General features: G+C 38.5%; 1 protein-coding gene across 1 annotated transcript in view; it reads left to right on the top strand.

The window, feature by feature from the left end:
• Positions 1–16934, top strand: part of THEMIS (thymocyte selection associated) — a 71186-nt gene that overhangs the window by 12237 nt on the left and 42015 nt on the right. The window contains exons 2-4 of the mRNA XM_062488802.1: positions 1541–1699; positions 9556–10014; positions 12665–13707. Of these exons, the coding sequence (XP_062344786.1) occupies positions 1541–1699; positions 9556–10014; positions 12665–13707 (1661 nt within the window). The remainder of the gene's footprint in view (positions 1–1540; positions 1700–9555; positions 10015–12664; positions 13708–16934) is intronic.

Raw genomic sequence — 16934 nt, 5'->3', positions numbered from 1 at the left:
ACAAGGAGAGCTGCAAAGAGTGTTGCTCTTCAAGGGAAGGGAGCTCTGCCAGCAATGATAATATTTTGGTACAGGCCTTCTCAATTATTGATTGCAAATATGTAGCCAGAGGTCAGGTTTTAAATATTTCTTATTGCCTGATACCATTCTGCTTACCTAGGTAAGGGAAAAAAACAAAACAAAACAAAAAACAAAACAAAACAACAAAAAAAACCCACACAAAAAACCCCACCACTTTATACTGAACAAGATATAAGTAAGGGCTAAGAGCAATTATGTGAAGGAAAATCTGTCTTCTCAGAGGAGATAAAGTAAAGGGCAAAATTAACCCCGAGAATCCTTTGGGGAAGGGAAAAATGGAAATGTGAAAGAATTTTAAGTAGCTGAACTATATTAGTAGGAAAGCAAATAAATGCACTCACCATTGAATTGGGAGTGGAGATGAGAACAATGTTTCTCACCACAAGGGAAATGAAACCTTGAAATGAGATTTCAGAAAGGCAACATCCACATCACTTCAGGACAGATCTTGGTTAGTTCTTGGGAGGAAATACACAGAAGAATGGAAGCTAGTACTGAAGTCAACATTTCTGATTTTCTGTGTTCAATGCAATTCTATCTACAAATTGAACACCATGTGTTCACTGCACTGCCCTTACTATATAGTTACTTGGTCCCATGCCCCAAACCTTCTGCTATTCTCCTGCAGAGACAAGGAGGAATTTTCCTTCTTCTGCATAACTTGGCTTTTGAGCTTTTTGGATTTATTCTTCTCTCTGTGCACCTGCTTCTGTAACAGTTAAGGTTGACCACAGCTAGAATGGAGAAGGGAGGCCTGGTTTTGGCAGGACAAGATACAGTTCCAGGTTTTGCTGAGGAAGTGCTGAAACACTTGGCTGGATTGCTTTGTTCCTTTTTCCAAAGTTCTAAACATGACAGACAGAAAAGAAAGGTTTTGCTGACAGGTCAGAATCAGTATGGTCATTTCAACATGGGACACAGATTCTTAATTGCCATTGTTAATTTGCCCGTTTTCCAATTTCTTATACTTTCTCCGTGTTATCACAGGAAGCTCAAATGCTGGTTGCACTTGGATGTCTCCTGGGCACCTTCAAGGGTCTGTGGGTTTTTGTGTCCTGCTGTAGCCTAATGTTTCCTATGGGATATGCTATGCCTTGTGCTGTGCAGAGGCACCTTTAGTGCCTGAGGCTCCACTGCCTGCCAGTTTCAGGTGTCAAATCCTGACAACCCTGGTAATCCTATGCTCCTATTTTGGTCTATTAATTTGGAAATGTAGATTCTTCAGACCTTGTTATCCTTGCGTGCATTTAAGAACCATGTACATGTGGAGCTGACTGGTCCCTGAAGTCACAAGATAACCCTTAGGAAGTAAAAGAAAATTAGGTTAATTATCACAAGATAAGTATTATTACATATAGCTTAAGTATTTATTTTTCTTTTCATTCAAAGAGGTAAAGACATTTGACAAAGTGAGAAAAGGCTAAATAATGCTTTTCTTTCCTTTTGTATTTCTTTTCAGGCTCTGTCTATGAGACGCTTGGAAATGAATGCTCCCTATCAACAGAAGAAGTCATTAAAGTTATTGGCTTCAAAATTAATAAGCTCATAGCAAGTATCTGTGAGAATAATGAAGTCAGCCAGTTTTCAGCCAAAGTGGAATTACCACTAAATTTTCCTGGTATAGTATTTCATGTATACATGTTTTTGAGGAATTATAATGCTCAGTAATCACCTTTGTTCATTTTATGGATTTGTTGTCTTGATTGATATTTGAGGTTACAACTCGGCTGTCAAGAATACAGTTTTATCAGATGGTACAAGACACAGTCAACTAATTTTTAAATTTTGACTTTTACAGTCCTTTCTCAAACCTGGATAGAAATTGTTAATATTATAAAGTTTTGTGGTAATGCTTTCTACACTTGGAGTCTCTTGGTGTAAAAATTACAACAAAAATCTTCTTTTCATTTACTTATGACTGTGCCAAACCTTGTCTGAGCTAAAATCTTTCTTGTTGTGTTCTCAAACTATAATTTATTTATCAATATTACATCTGTATTTTATTATTTTGGGTACAAAATATTTTCAATGCTTTGTTTTCAATACTGCTTTTATTTTAATAATTTATTTTAACTATGGTGGTTAGAGTGATTTCTCCATGCCTGGAAACAGGATTAGAGGGGAACAGATGTGTTTTTCTGCTTAAGAAATCTCTTACTGTTCTATAGAGAAATCCAATTATATGCATATTTTGGAGGATGGACTTGAAATTTGGTGTGGGGTACTGACCTGTTACTTGAACCATATCTTCCTCTCTTCATGTTGCCTTGTTAAGGAGAGTTGGCCAAGTACTGAACCCAGTACTAGTTCATCATGTTTCATATTTGTTAATTTTTGAATTTTGCTCTCATCTCAGTTCCTCTACTGTTAGGGCCCAGCAGCATTGAACAGGGAAGTGAATAAAGCATAGAGGGAGAAGTGCATATCCCATGTGTGGGAAGAGGAGGAGGCAAACTACGTTAGGAAAATGGTTTTTGACCTCAGAGCAGGACAGAAAGATGAAGACCTTCCTTGCAAAGATCAGAGACTGGAGGCAGGTGGAGGTGGTTTCAGTAGCAGAGGAAGACTCCACCCACCCACAAGTTTGCAAGTAGCATTTCCCATCCTGGGAGTCTTGCAGGCAACAGAAGTAATGGGAGCCCTTTTGGGAGAGGAGATGAGCAAGCTGGAAAATTGCATGAGGAGGGCAGTGGGACTGGGATGGAGTCTGGGGATGCCTGCATAAAGGAAACACTCGTACCGAGGACACACAGAACAAAACAGACTTCAAGAGTCTGAGATCATGCCCAGGACTCACTTTGGCCATCTAGTCTGGCTAATGGACTGAATGAGGCTACAATTTTGTACAAAAAACAAACAAACAAACAAACAAACACCTAAATATTTAATTAGCCCTGTATTGTACTGAAAGCACACAGGAAATTAAATTGATGCTGCATGGGGAACATAATATGAGTGCTTTCTAGTGTTTGAGTGCTTGACTTAATAACCTTATTGATGCTCTTCTAAAGTCTTGCTGAGTATGCCAGAGTGTGTGCACGTGCATATATAGAGTTTAGGATATGCCAGTATCCAAGCTGATATATGCTTTTTCTGCAGAGGAAGACAAAACACACTTCTTGAAACAAATGAAATGTAAAAGTCCATGTGGATGAAATGTTTTATCTGAATTCTACAGAAAAATATCTTCTGCTATGTCTTTATTTTCCATGTCTAAAATACAGATTTCTCTCTGAAATAGTTGTGTATATATAACTCCCTCCACCCCCACTAGATCCTCAATTTACCTTCGTGTTTTTCTTATCCTGTGAATCAGAATGGTTTGTACGACCACTTATTAAAAGACTTTATTTTTGGAATGCCATTTTCAAGCACTACTAGGGCCTAGATGTAGAGATCAAAGACCTTTTAATTATCTATGGCTATCTAGAGATGCTGAAACATGACTCTCCTCTGAACTCTCAAGATACTTGGCATTTTTCTTGCAATCCATGTTTCTCTGATATTATTAAAATGTCTTCTATCTCTAAAACACATACACCAATAGAAATATATTCTAAATCTTTTTTGGCAAATGAGGTTGAACATTTGAGTCTTAAAATATCCAACACAACAGAGTGATAAAAGTAATCTTAAATTTATTAGTGTTGAAAGTCCTGATTGTTAGAACAGAAAGACTTATGATTTCAAATGCTTGAACCTGATGAATCGGGATTTATTTGCATTCAAGTGATCAGTTTTACAACTTGGCATTTGGATGCTGTTGCCCTACTGAGCACATTTTCAAATTTGATTTAATCACTACAATTTTCATGCATGGTTATGAACTCTCCCAACCAGTGTTCTAGAAAACTGGGTTATTTCACTTGAAAAATAAATTCAGAGTTTATTTTGCTGAAATTTATCATTATTATCCTCCACATGATGGGTGTTATTGAAAAACAGCACTGAAGAGGGGCATAATGACACTTCTTATTAACCCAACAGGGAGCACCTCTTTCCTGTTTTTCTCTGTAAATGTATTCTTATGCATTCAAGAGCTATTTGGTAAGATGTAAATTTGTCATTTCTCTGATTTAGTTCGTAGCTGATGAATGATTCCACTCTGCAGAGTCAAGATTTCCCAGTCTCTTGCTCTTTCTTGACCTTTTTCTTTATTACATACACATACTAAGCTCTAACTAAAATGTTGTACATGAAACATGGCTTGCCCTCATCTCCTGAACGAAGCACAGAACTGAATTGCAGATGATCTTTGCCATGTTGCCTTTGACTTAATTTAATAAAAATATCTGCAGGTCTCCAGGAGGCTGACACTGTATTTACATTGTCTGTACAGCACACTCTTGCAAGTATTTGATGTAAAGAAATCTTTTGCTTTGATGGTCTTTTCCATTTCCTTTGCCATGAGTTCTTTTCCATGCCATGGGCTCATGTATCCTTTCACTGTGTGCATACTGGCACAAATGAGCAATGCTCCTATTTAGGTTACTCTGGGGGTAGCGCTCTGAGAGTGAAGAACTGGGCTCATTGGCTTTAAACGAGCCTTACTCTTTTTCTTTCTGAGCACATTTGCAGTCTTCAGAACTCCTTTTTTTTCTGCTCTGGCAAATCAGATCCTTGATAAAGGCCTAATCTGCCCTTTGCATTAGAGAAACCGCTGCAACCGCAAGTTCACTATCTGTGTTATTTCATTTTATCCCCATTCTAATTTGTTCTTTTTCATGCCTCAGAGGGCCAGGCTATTCTTTCTGTGCTCATACACTGGGTAAAAAAATAGAAGTCTGCTGTTACTCTAGACACTTCAATGGCTACATCTAACCACATTTTGAACTACAATTTTCACTACCAGCAAATTAACAGGCAGGTAATTTGCACAACAGCTGAATTGTTTGCCAGAACAAATTACTGCTTTTCATTCTGTTGTATTCCTTCTTCTGCAAAAAACATTACTGGACTGCCCCTGTTCTCATGAGGTCCCTGGCTGTTGCTGCTGCTCATTCCTACATGGTCTGACAAATATATAGCTAAGCATGATTGCCCCTTTGAATACATGAATACATGCCCCTTCATGAATACATGAAGTCAAAAGACAGGAGATTTGTCAGTGACCAAACAGCACATCTGTGGAAGAACAGGCATAGCTAAAATAAAGTAAATTAAACTAAGTTAGGCTTTAAAAGGCTCATCTCAGTATTAGATGAGGGAAAGCTGGCCTTTGGGACAGGATGAGGGAAGAAGAATGCTGAAGCAGAAGAGGTAGAGAGTGGGTGTTGGAGGTGGGGAAAAAGAGGAATAGCAATTAAGTCATCTCCACAGAAGGTAGAAACTGCTTTTCCCAACCTCTTGCCTTTCTTGGGGAACAGAAACTTCTAGTCTGGGACAGATGATTTGTTCTGATCTTATTTTCTTGAAGGCTGCTTGGTACTCTACTAGGCAAGCCTAACTATCAGCTTTCTGTGGGGGAAAGAGAATAAAATACTCCTTTCCTTCAGGACTCTGATTAAGACTGAAAATAGGAAGTCTATAAAGCTCCAGGGTGGTACATTTTACACTACAGCCAATAAAAGAGAGCTGCATGTACTGTTCTGTAAAAAGGTGGTTAAAATATTCTTCTGTCAAAACACGTTTTCCCATAGCACATTCAATCTTGTGATCCTCTGGCTATGTCTTCTCTCCCATACCAGTGAAATAATTTTCTCGGATTCTCAAAATTTCTCTGTCTCAACTTGCACACCAATTAGTAGAACTTCTTCAAAAGATAGGCTGATGATGTTTGGGGCTTATTAATCATCATATTATGTCTAGGCAGACACTTCACCTAGTAAAATGTCGCAAGGTTCAGAGGCTTCATGGAGTGGAATGGTTATATTTTCCTGTGATATTATTGTATATGCATATAGTTCTTCTTGTATGACTATTTTATTTTCCCCAAAACCATTGGACATCAGTACAGTTTGGTTATAGACCAGATTGCATTTAGAAAGCATATCTATAGGAGCAATATTGCCAGATCTTGATAAGCCAGATGGACTTTCTTCCAAATTTGTTATTTCCATCTGTCTTTCCCTGTTACTGTCCACCAGGATCTCTTGGGAAAGTCTAAGTAAATTTGATTCAGTCATTTTATGGTTTATGAAAAAGTACAAAAATATTTTTGTTTGACCTCAAAATGTCCAAATTTTAGCATCTCAAACTTGCCATATGTCTCCTCCTCCTGGAGGTTTCCTTGTTATCTTAGATTTGGAAAACATTTGATTTTGCAATTTGATTCACAGTGATTTTTGATAAGGCTCTGAATTGTTCCAGATATTGTTTGGTGGTTTTTGTGGCTTTGTTTTGATTTTTACATATATACAGTATCAAGGAGAGTGTTTCTGAAAGGATACCATGGCAGAATACAGCAGTGACTTCCACCCAACATACTAAAATAGCCTTTTATATATTTACCTATGTTCTATACAGAGAGAAACATATGGAAATTTACATGTTCATAGTCACTCAGAGGTGGCTGCCTTTGTGTTAGGAGTCTTATCAATACAGAAGGTAAGTGTGCAAGGCCACACGGCTCTTCTCTTGCCTAAGCAAGTATTCTGTCACTTAAGAAATTAAGAAAATCAGTGGAACAGAAGGCAAACATTTTTCTGCTCCCATCCTCGACAAAGCCAGTCTGCCTTGGCCAAGGGGATAATCAGGTGTCTAGTTTTGTATGAAATCCGATAATTATGCTTCCATATGACACCTGCTTTCCAATCTGGGATGTTCATTGGTTTGCTGCTGAAATAGTTGCTTTCCAAGTAACTTTGTAGTCACAGCAAAATTAGTAGCCTGAGACTATTGTCAAACTCATAAAAGAGAAGAATGTTTCTCATACCTGTATGTTGGCAAATATTTTTAACTGGAAGTGGTTTTTAGCACAAATTATGGAGGTTTTTCAATGCAGTTCAAGGGCCCCTGTGGGGTTTATACACTTGCTCCTGTATCACAGATGGGTAAGCATAGTTACTGCCTTTGGAACATATCATAAGTATTTTGAACATCCTTTTTAATGAAGAATATTCCTATTTGCTTTCTCCCAGCACTGCCAGGAGATGATATCTTTATTGTGTTGCAAAGCATGATACTAGAACACTGTCTTTTCCACAGCTTCAGTTTGTCACTGGTGCCTTGTCAGTGGTATTTTCTTAATGCTGATGAACCTGTTTGTGTTGATCTGCACTGACATAGTCCAGCGGTGATTAGGGCTGTGGTAGATAACTTCCTTGCTAATTATTGTGTTTAAAAATCGCAGTGAGAAACATTACAAATATCAGTGGGAAGGAAAAGTGGGTTGAAGTTGTACTTAATACATTCATACACATTCCTTCCTTGCAGCCCAGGAAAAAGCCTGGAGGATTTCCTGCAGGTTTTCCTGCACTGAGAACATATATGTAGAGGATGCATTGACACAAGGGTACTGATTTCACAGAGGAAAACCTGGCTGACAATTGTGAAGGCACAGAACTGCAGAAAGTAGTGGCATTGCCACAACTGGTGACTATTTCTGCAGCAGATCAAATAGGCTGTTACTACTTAGGCTGCTGACAGACCCTCAGAGATGTTAGTTCCCAGAGTTATTAGTGGCCACATGGGACACCCAGAACCAAACACGCCCAATCTGGTGATGAATTCAGTTAAAAACTACTCAAGAGACAGAATCTTATTTATGTCTCCTTTAACATGAGTCGTGCTGAAGTTACAAATTGAAAGTACAGGGTTTTGATACTGTAAAGCCAGAGTCATACCAATCTTGTAGCCAGAACCACTCCCCCCCACACCCCCCCCCCAAAAAAAAAAAAGAAAGAAAGAAAGAAAGTCTGTTACGATAGAAGCAATTATTTGATACATCCTTTTAAAGACATACAATCTCAGGGACACATTGATACCATGCAGGGCCTTCAGTTGTGTTGATTAAAGTCAGCAATGGAAGTCAGTAAGGGAAAAAGTTTGGAAGAAAATAAGCACCTGGTTTATTTTTAAGAGAAACAATAGCTCCTGATCCAATCTGTTAAGCAATCCCACTACTGGGGGAGGTCTAGCAAAGGAAATTAGTGTCATTCCCAAGATCCAACATCAACTGTGTGTTCTGGCAGCATCCCGCATCACTGAAATTTAGGTGTCTGCTGGGACATCCTGCACTCAGCTAGCAACAATTGGGTAGAACATTTAAAACCTTGCAGACATGGCTTAAACTACTCATGGGATTTGAAGCTGCCATAGAGGAGTCTTTAGCAGTATCAACCAGGCTCCTTCATTCCTGATCCCATGACTTCTCCTTAATAGCCAAAGTAGGAGTATACCTTTACCTCAAAATGCCTTCTCTGTGATCTGGAGGAGTCAATAATGTGGAGGAGCGAGGCCGTAGGATTTTTGCTGGTTGGCTTTGGCAAAGGCAGAAAAGGCACAGTATCTCCCAGGGAGCTTGTCTTCTTTGTCACTATAGCTGTAGCTATCGGTTTGTTTGTGTCTGGCAATCTTGGCCTAGAAATAACCTCTATTCTAGGTAATATTCACTTGAAAGCAAGTCTTTGTCAATGTCTGTCTCAGGAAGCTGCACTGAAATTCCATAATTCAGCATTCACAATGCTGCCATGTCTTGTGAAGGAGACAGCTGAATCACACAGTTCAGCTAAGACCTGCTTTTTAGTTCTCTCAACCCTCCAGTTCATCTTCTTTTATGAAAACCCTCACGCAAATATAGAAATGTACACATTTTTCTTGCAATGGAAACTCCTAATAAGACAGATCCAAAGGGCATGATTAACATGAAGTAATAATGTCCCTAGGAGATAGGGAAGCTCAGATACAGCTTCTGCCTTGCAGAACTTCAGCATTTTAATTGCCTCACGATGGCTGGAGTGCTACAGCATCCAGACTTTGATTTAATCCAGCTGGTGGACTGGGCTATCAGATACGTTAAAATCTATTTGCTTTTTCTTATCTGTAGGTGCTACTCTTTCATTTGGGATGTATCTTTAAACCCATTTGGTCTAGGAATTCCCAGTCTGTATGTGGAAGATTGCATGGTACTGATGTTTAGACAAGAAATTTATCCTGCATGAACTGATCACATTAATGTTGTGTTTCCTCATACCACATCTGCATTTAGCTCTCAAAGGCTGATTTTCCAGGAAGACAGATAGGTATTTAGGATAATTTTTCTTTTTTCTGTGGCAAAGAAAAATTTTACTGTGGATTAAAAATGCTGGATGTCAGAAATTCAATACATGACAGAAAGGGTTAATTTCAGCTGTCTATACATTGTACCATGCAGCTGACATTAGCTCTATAGAGTTGTATTTCTAGCAATTGAGCTATCACCTATGAATTATTTTATGTGCTTTTTTCCTCATTTTTGTAACATTCACAGTCTAAAATTTGGCATGACTTGCTTTGTGCATTTCCCTTTGTATAATGCAAGTTTTCTGTTCTTAGGTCTTTATAAGGTTGTGGCAGATAAGACTCCTTATGTCAGCATTGAAGAAATTGCTAGAAAAGTCTCCATTGGGCCAACAAGATTTGGCCATCCTTGTTTCTACAGTGCTGAGGATATAAAATTGGCAAACTTCACTATAAAACATGGTGAGCAGATCACTCTCAACTCAATGGAAGAGGTCCATGGAACGATGGCTGTGAACTGTGTTGTGGTCAGAAATAACCAATCTCATTCCTTTACTTTGCCCCTTTCGCAAGAAGGAGAATTCTACGAGTGTGAAGATAACCAGATATACACCCTAAAAGAGATTGCAGAATGGAAAATCCCTAAGAGTAGAAACCGGATTGTTAAACTTTCCAATACTTTACATAAGTGGGACTCCTCTAGTCTACTTCCTGAGAATTTTGATGGCTGTTTGAGTCTCATGCCTGTCTACGAAGTGCAGGCAGTAATGAAATGTAAGTAGGAATTAAAATTAGTGTTCTGTTAAACTTGGTGTAGCAAAGTACAAAAGTACCCTTAAGTACACAAAATTTTCTTAAAATAGACATGAAAGATTCAGTTTGTTAAAAATTCCTTATCTATATTTGCCACTAATGTTAGTTTCAAGAGGAAGAAAGATAGCAATAATATTTCATTTAACATTTCTTTATCATCTGTTAGTTCAGATCATTACCTTGCATTTCTTTCTGTTGCATTTTGTTGATCACTACAATTAAATCCTCACTGAAAATATATTGCACAGTAAAAATGTTAAGCTTAGGAATTCTGTTTGGTTCCCAGATTCTCTTTGTGTCTTAGACTTTGGCCATGGAGAAGCCACTTGATCATTCATGTCTATGTCTAGGAAGTAGAAAAAGAATAGGGACGTATGTGTTGCAGTACAATTAATTATCATTTACATTTCAGAATGAGGATGTCACAGAAAGGAAAATCATGTTATTTTATGATGTTGCAGAAACAAATATCAACTGAATATGGATATAAAAAAGTCATATTTCTGACAATTTCTGAAACCTATTGGTTTAAGGAAACAAAAAGATTAGAAAACCAGTATCTTTAAAAGTTTTTTCTCTGAGTTTTTATTTTTAAAAACTCCAAAATATCTATGGCACTAGTTGCTCTAGTCGTTCCACCAAAACATTGATACAGCTGGGTTCTGTTTGCAGGATAGTAGCTTAGCTTTTGAGAAGGTTTTGCTCCTTGTTGCGTTTACTAGGATCAAACCAATGATCTTTATAGAAACTGAATCCTAACAGAAATGTACCATTCATGAGGATATTAAGCTGGAAATCTTTTCACAATTTAACATTTCTCTGTTGAATTATGCAATCAAATGGACAAAAGTGAGAGAAATAAAAGTGGACAGCGACTGTTAACACAATATACTGTAGTTGTTATATGCTTATCATAAGATATTCAGCTGTTCTTGCTATGTGATTTATTGTGTGAGTTTATAACTTCAAAAGATAAAGTACTCAATTTGTTATAACTCTAGCTAGATTCAGGGATCTAGCTCATCTCCTGAAGCTCAATTAACTCAGGTGTATTGCTATAGCCACTTTGATATAGGTGCAGAATCGTTAGGAATTTAATGTCCCTGAAAACCTTCAGAAGATTCAGAAATATTTGTATTCACTTGTGTTTCAATCAATTATTCCAGTAAGGTTTGTATTTGTTGTTTTAAAGTTTCATGGTGTTCTTAATATTTAAGCATTGCATATGTCCTAAATAACTATTTAATACAAACTTGAAAAGTAGGCTTCATGGTGCTTCATGAATAACTACTCTCTTGTGGACCATGAAAAATGGATTTTCACAAGTTTTAGAAGAACTATAAATAGACACAAGATAAAGTTTGAGAAATACTATCCATTATATATATATAAAAAAATCCTGATAACTGAGATAACTGATTACATTTTCACAGGCTGTGAGCAGGAATCCTCTATACTTCTCATTATTAGTAATGAACAAGTTATGTGTGTGGAACTCTCACAAATGCTCTTGAAAGTTTCACTTTCACCAGTTATTTTCCTTTATTGTCTTTCCCTTTTGGTGCTTAAGATGTTTATCACCTCGAGGTGTCAATGTTACAAAAGCAGAGTTGGAACAAACACCCTGAATCACTGTCAGAGAATGCTATAATATAAAATAAATCTGATACCAACTTTTCAGTATAAAATATTGCTATGTCCTGCTACAAGGAAGTGTGAATCCAGAATTTAGCATCCCTTTGTGTAGATCTGTGCAGAATAAGTCTTATTGAAAGGAGTCATTAAATGTTATTTGCTTGTTAAATTTTACTGTCTTGGTCAGCAACCTGTGGTGTCACTGGCCTGGAGCCAAATTCTTAAACAAACTTTAATTACATAGTCAGCTTTGTTCTTGGAAATTTTGTGTTCAAAATTTTGCATTCAGTTGTCGTAAAAGAGCTGTTGTTCCCTGTCAGGTTGTTAATTTCACTGGCTCATTGAATAAAACCAGGTGATGCAGAAAAAGATGCAACAGTTCCAGAGAGGAACATAATATTAAAATGTCTTAATTCATAAGAATAACTGAATCTTAGTTATACAAAGCCATTTTGCTAAAGAATAGTATTTCCTAATAATTACAGATGTTTTAATCATTCTTATAAATATGAAAATACCTTCTTTCTCTCCATCTGGCCACAGCAGCAACATGTTTTCAATGGATCCAAGTGCTGTTTATTTATTAAAAATGTTTCCCTACTCATTTCTTTAGAGAAAACCTAAGCTGCTATAAAATAAAAGAATTAAAATACAGCTCCTACCCAAGAGTTTGAGAAGATAAACAAATTATTAAACTTGGAAATGCTGTGGGGAAAATAGTGAATTAGTCTTTTTTTTTCTTAAACTTTGTGTTCACTTGCACATCTTATTCTCTCTCTTCATTTGTGTGGTCCCATGCATGTCTGATAACCATAGCTCTCAAAGTACAACAATTTGACTTTGGCTGGCCCTGTTAGGGATGCGTACATGGGCACACACACCTCAGAGAAGGTACTTTTATTATCTGGCCAACAGGACATATATTTTATTATGTCAGTTTGAAAACAAAACCCAATATATATCTTTTTCTTTTCAGTTCAAAAGGACATAGTTCATATTCTCTCAGATCTGGATGTTGAGGTCAAGGATGTAACAGACTGTTATGATACTAGCTCTTTCCTTCAGCCACTTTCTTTGGAAGATATATTTGAGAGAACAAGCAAAGAATTTCCTATGGTTGCTGAGATAGTGGAAGGGCCTTCAGGAAGCAAAAAACCTTATAACTTATTGTCTACAGGGAAAGAGATTGTCATCTACAAAAAGTACCAGGCAGCAAGAATCCTAGCCTCTGAGATGAGAAGTGATTCCTCCAAAAGACGTTATTTAATACCCATGAGCTACAAAGGAAAATTCAAGAGAAGACCTCGAGAGTTTCCAACTGCTTATGACTTAGAGATAGCAAGAAGTGAAAAAGAACATCTTCATGTTGTAGCAACTAAAGCCTTTACTTCTCCTCATAAAGAGCTTTTTTCTGTTTCAGTTGGAGATCAATTTCTAGTTCAGCACCACCAGACTAGTGAAGTTCTGTATGAGGGAAGAAAGAGACTCATAGATGTTTTAGCTTGTGAGCAAATACTAAGTGATTCATATAAAAAAGTGCTCCTCCCTATGTACATGGAAGGTGGCTTTGTGGAAGTGATTCATGACAAGAAACAGTACCATCTTTCTGAGATTTGCAAAGAGTTCCATTTGCCTTTTAATGTCAAAGTGTCTGTGAGGGACCTTTCCATAGAGAAAGATGTCTTGGCTGCCGCGCCTGGCCTGCAGTTTGAAGAAGAAATTACAGATTCTTACTTGCTGATCAGTAGTGCCAGCAGTCCAGTGGAGAGCTGGGAGATTCCTGTGTATCGCTTAAACATGTTGGTCCATTTGCTCAGCAAAGATGTCCAGACAGTTGTACCGCCTGTGACTAGGACAACAGTGGAAGAGGTCAGCGAAGAGGAATACTATACATTGCGAAGATATGAAAACCTAACCCTTCATCCACCACCCAGGCCTCCCAAAAAGCCAACCACAGCGCCAACACCTACTTTTGCAGTGACTAAGGAAGGTGTGTCTGACGTGCTACAGGCTCCAAAGGTAAGGTATCCCATCTTGTCTTTGCCTTACAACCACAGGTCATGTTCTGTGGGCTTAAAGTCTTCATTTCACTGTTGTATCCTTATGGCCCGTACACAGATGGCGCTCAGCTCCCTGTAAGAGGCAAATTAGCCATTACAGACAGGAAAGGCTAAAAGCTCCAGTGTGTGTCAATTGATCCATGAAAAACAACGGAACCATGCGGACTGACAGCAGAAATCTTGGCTGTATAATTTTGCATGGATAATCCTTTACTGCACCATTGTAAAAGTGAAAGGAGAGATTTGAAGTGCCTGTATTTAAATCTTTATTAAGGGGAAGCATATGTTTTCATGATGTAAAGATAATCTTGCTCAGCTAGAAATTGCAGAATTAAGTTCACAGAGAGACAGGTTGCATTGAAATTTTTGAATTCATTGTTTTGCATTCACCCAAGTGGGAAATAGGTTTGGGACAAAAAAAAAAAAAAAAAAAAAAGACAATTCTTTTAGAATAGAACTTGATGTTAAAAGAGAAATGCGCATTCTGGAACAATTTTCTTCATGTTTAACTAAGACAATGCATTTGTTCATTAATCTTTGTGTTGCATCTGACTGACGTGGAGTTGATTTTCTTCATACCAGTTGGTAAAGTATTTTTTGTATTTTTGATTTAATCAGGGTTGATAACACACCAATATTTTGGCTATTTTACAGCCATGCACCCACAGTGTCAAGGCCTTCTTGATTTCCCAATCTTTCCCAAGAAAGTTGGCTGGGTTGGGCGAGAGACTGGGAGAAGGCACAGGTGGGCGAACTACCAAAGGGGTATTCCACGACACATAATACCATGTTCAGCAATAAAAACTGAGGGGGTGATTTGCCTAGGAAGGCAGCCATAACTCAGATACTGGTCAGACAGCAGTTTTCTTGTGGTGGTGAGTGACTACTTTGGTTTGGGCTTTTTTCCCCCTCTTTCCTTCATTTATTATCTCTCTTTATCGGAACCCAAGAGTTTTCTTGCTTTTGCTCTTACTATTCTCTCTCCTGATGAGATCATCATGATGATGTCAGGGTGGACTGACTACCATTATTGCTATTCTTTAAATAAAATGTAACTCATGTAATTATATTTTGGGGATTCAGGGGAAGTTCTTTTTTGTGTGGTGGTATGAAACTGAAGTTGAATTGTAGGCACTCTGAAAGGACAGCATTTGTGAGTACTTCTCTTTGCCAGCTGGAGGTGTTCCTCCTCTCATTCCCCAATTCCAAGACCACATGCAGCTCCAAAGCTCCAGAGAGATCCTGGGAGATGGTTACAACAGTCTATAGGAGAATTGAATGGGTAAAGTGGCTCCCTAAGATAAGGGTACTACAGAAAAAGGATATGTCATTTTCTCCTGTCATTACTACAGAAACACCTTTTCTTCTAATTTTTACAATGAACGTTGAGCAACTTAAATAAGACATCCTGCTGTGGAAGGATACATGAACATGTATCCATGTCCATGGAGCTAAGAGGCACGCAATCACCCTGTTACTGGCCCAGGGTAAAGAACTGGGGGAAAATTCTCTGAAGCTTTGTTTCTGGTCAATCTGTACCCTTGCCAGGAGGATTCAAACCTCCTGCAGTTACTGATGGCTGTGTGTGCAGAAAAGCAGGTGGATACTGACTCCAGGTCATGCAGAAGATAATATTTTCGTAAAGTGAGAAGCGGGTATTTTCATAAGGGCAGAAGAGGGATGAGCTGAGGTTCTTTTGCACATTAATGAGTGAGAGTAACTTTAGACTGCAGTTGTTGAGACAAAGGAGATAATTTAAACACTATTTCAGAAAACCCTTTTTAATTTTGGGGGGCAGGTGCCTCTTATAAATAAATAATGACCTCTAGTCAGAATGCTCGGAGTTATGCATATTGCAAATCTCCTCCCCTGGGAAGGCGAAACAAGTAGAGATCCCTTATTCACTAGATTAAGTATACTGAGCTGTAACATACTGTGTTTAAAGTCGTGCAGAATGCAGCATCTTTCCTATCCTGAGCACTATGAGTCCTCTGAGAAGAGGTGGATGGTAGCAGCTAGGCTCTGTCTTGTCCCCTCTGCAGTGCTAGGGGAGATTGTGTTTTCTTTTTAAATGTATCAGGAATGTCTGAGGGTTCAGAAAGTCAGAAACTGTGCCAAACTGATAAATAGCCATCTTTGCATATTTTGTGACTATGCATAGACTTATTTGCATAAATAACAGATGAGCGTCCTAATGAGCTGAACTTAAGCCTGACAAGTGGCAGCCTGGGATAAGCTTTAGTGCTGCACGAGTTGCCACGCTCCTCCTGCAGGCAACTCCCTGCCTGGTGCTTGGGGAGCCCTGGCTGCTGCTTGCTGGAGAGTGGTGAATGGTTTCTTTGCACAAGTTGAGAAGCTCTGCTTGGTTTGAAACTGCAGGATAGAATGCTGTTTCTGCATGGGTCCACAGAAGACTAAGATCTGTTTTTTGCCAATAGCTGAAGATTATCTGCAAGCATAGGTCACCTTTACCTGCAGCTTTTGCTTTGATTGCCTCAGCTCAGCAAGGCTGTGAGGGCAGAGAGGCTCCAGCTGTCTCTTCCTGCTGTTCTCTGACCTCGGTAAGGAAACTCTGGGCCCAGGAGCAGGACTGCATGCTTCACAGCATACTTTTGGTCATGTGAGTCACTGGATTGTATGAGATTGGCATCCAGCATGGAGTGGAACCTCAGACAAGTGTGAGAACTGCCTCTGCTTGCGTGCAAGGTGCAATGCTGCAGAGACGTGGATGTCTGCACAGTTCAGCAAAGTCCAGAGACAGCAGATGAATTCTCAAACATGATGCAGTTGCATTAACCAAGCACTCTGCCCAGTCTCTTCACAGGGTTAATTAAGTAGCTCAGCTCCTGCTGATACAGCTTTCATTTCCAGAGCCTGGGGTCTCTCTTCTCCCCTCCACGGCACAGCATAGACTTTCCCTTTCCCTCTCATATGAGCGTTTTGTTTGTGTAATTAGCATCCAGACCACATACGTATGCAAATTTGTATTACTTGCTAATTGAAGAAGACAAACCCCAAGAAAATGCGTGTAAATTAAACAAATTAAAAAAAATAGCTTTTATTGAAAATGAAAATAATCTAATACTTTATACAGCAGATATCTATCTAATATTACTAGCCAATAGCAAGTATTTATCAAATAGCCAATGCCTATACCCACAAGCACCCTCAGCTGAGGACAGGAAT

Source organism: Cinclus cinclus, chromosome 3, assembly GCF_963662255.1.
Source record: "Cinclus cinclus chromosome 3, bCinCin1.1, whole genome shotgun sequence".
NCBI lineage: Eukaryota > Metazoa > Chordata > Aves > Passeriformes > Cinclidae > Cinclus > Cinclus cinclus.
Note: the sequence above shows the minus strand (reverse complement) of the source record. Positions and strands in the feature narration are given on the sequence as shown.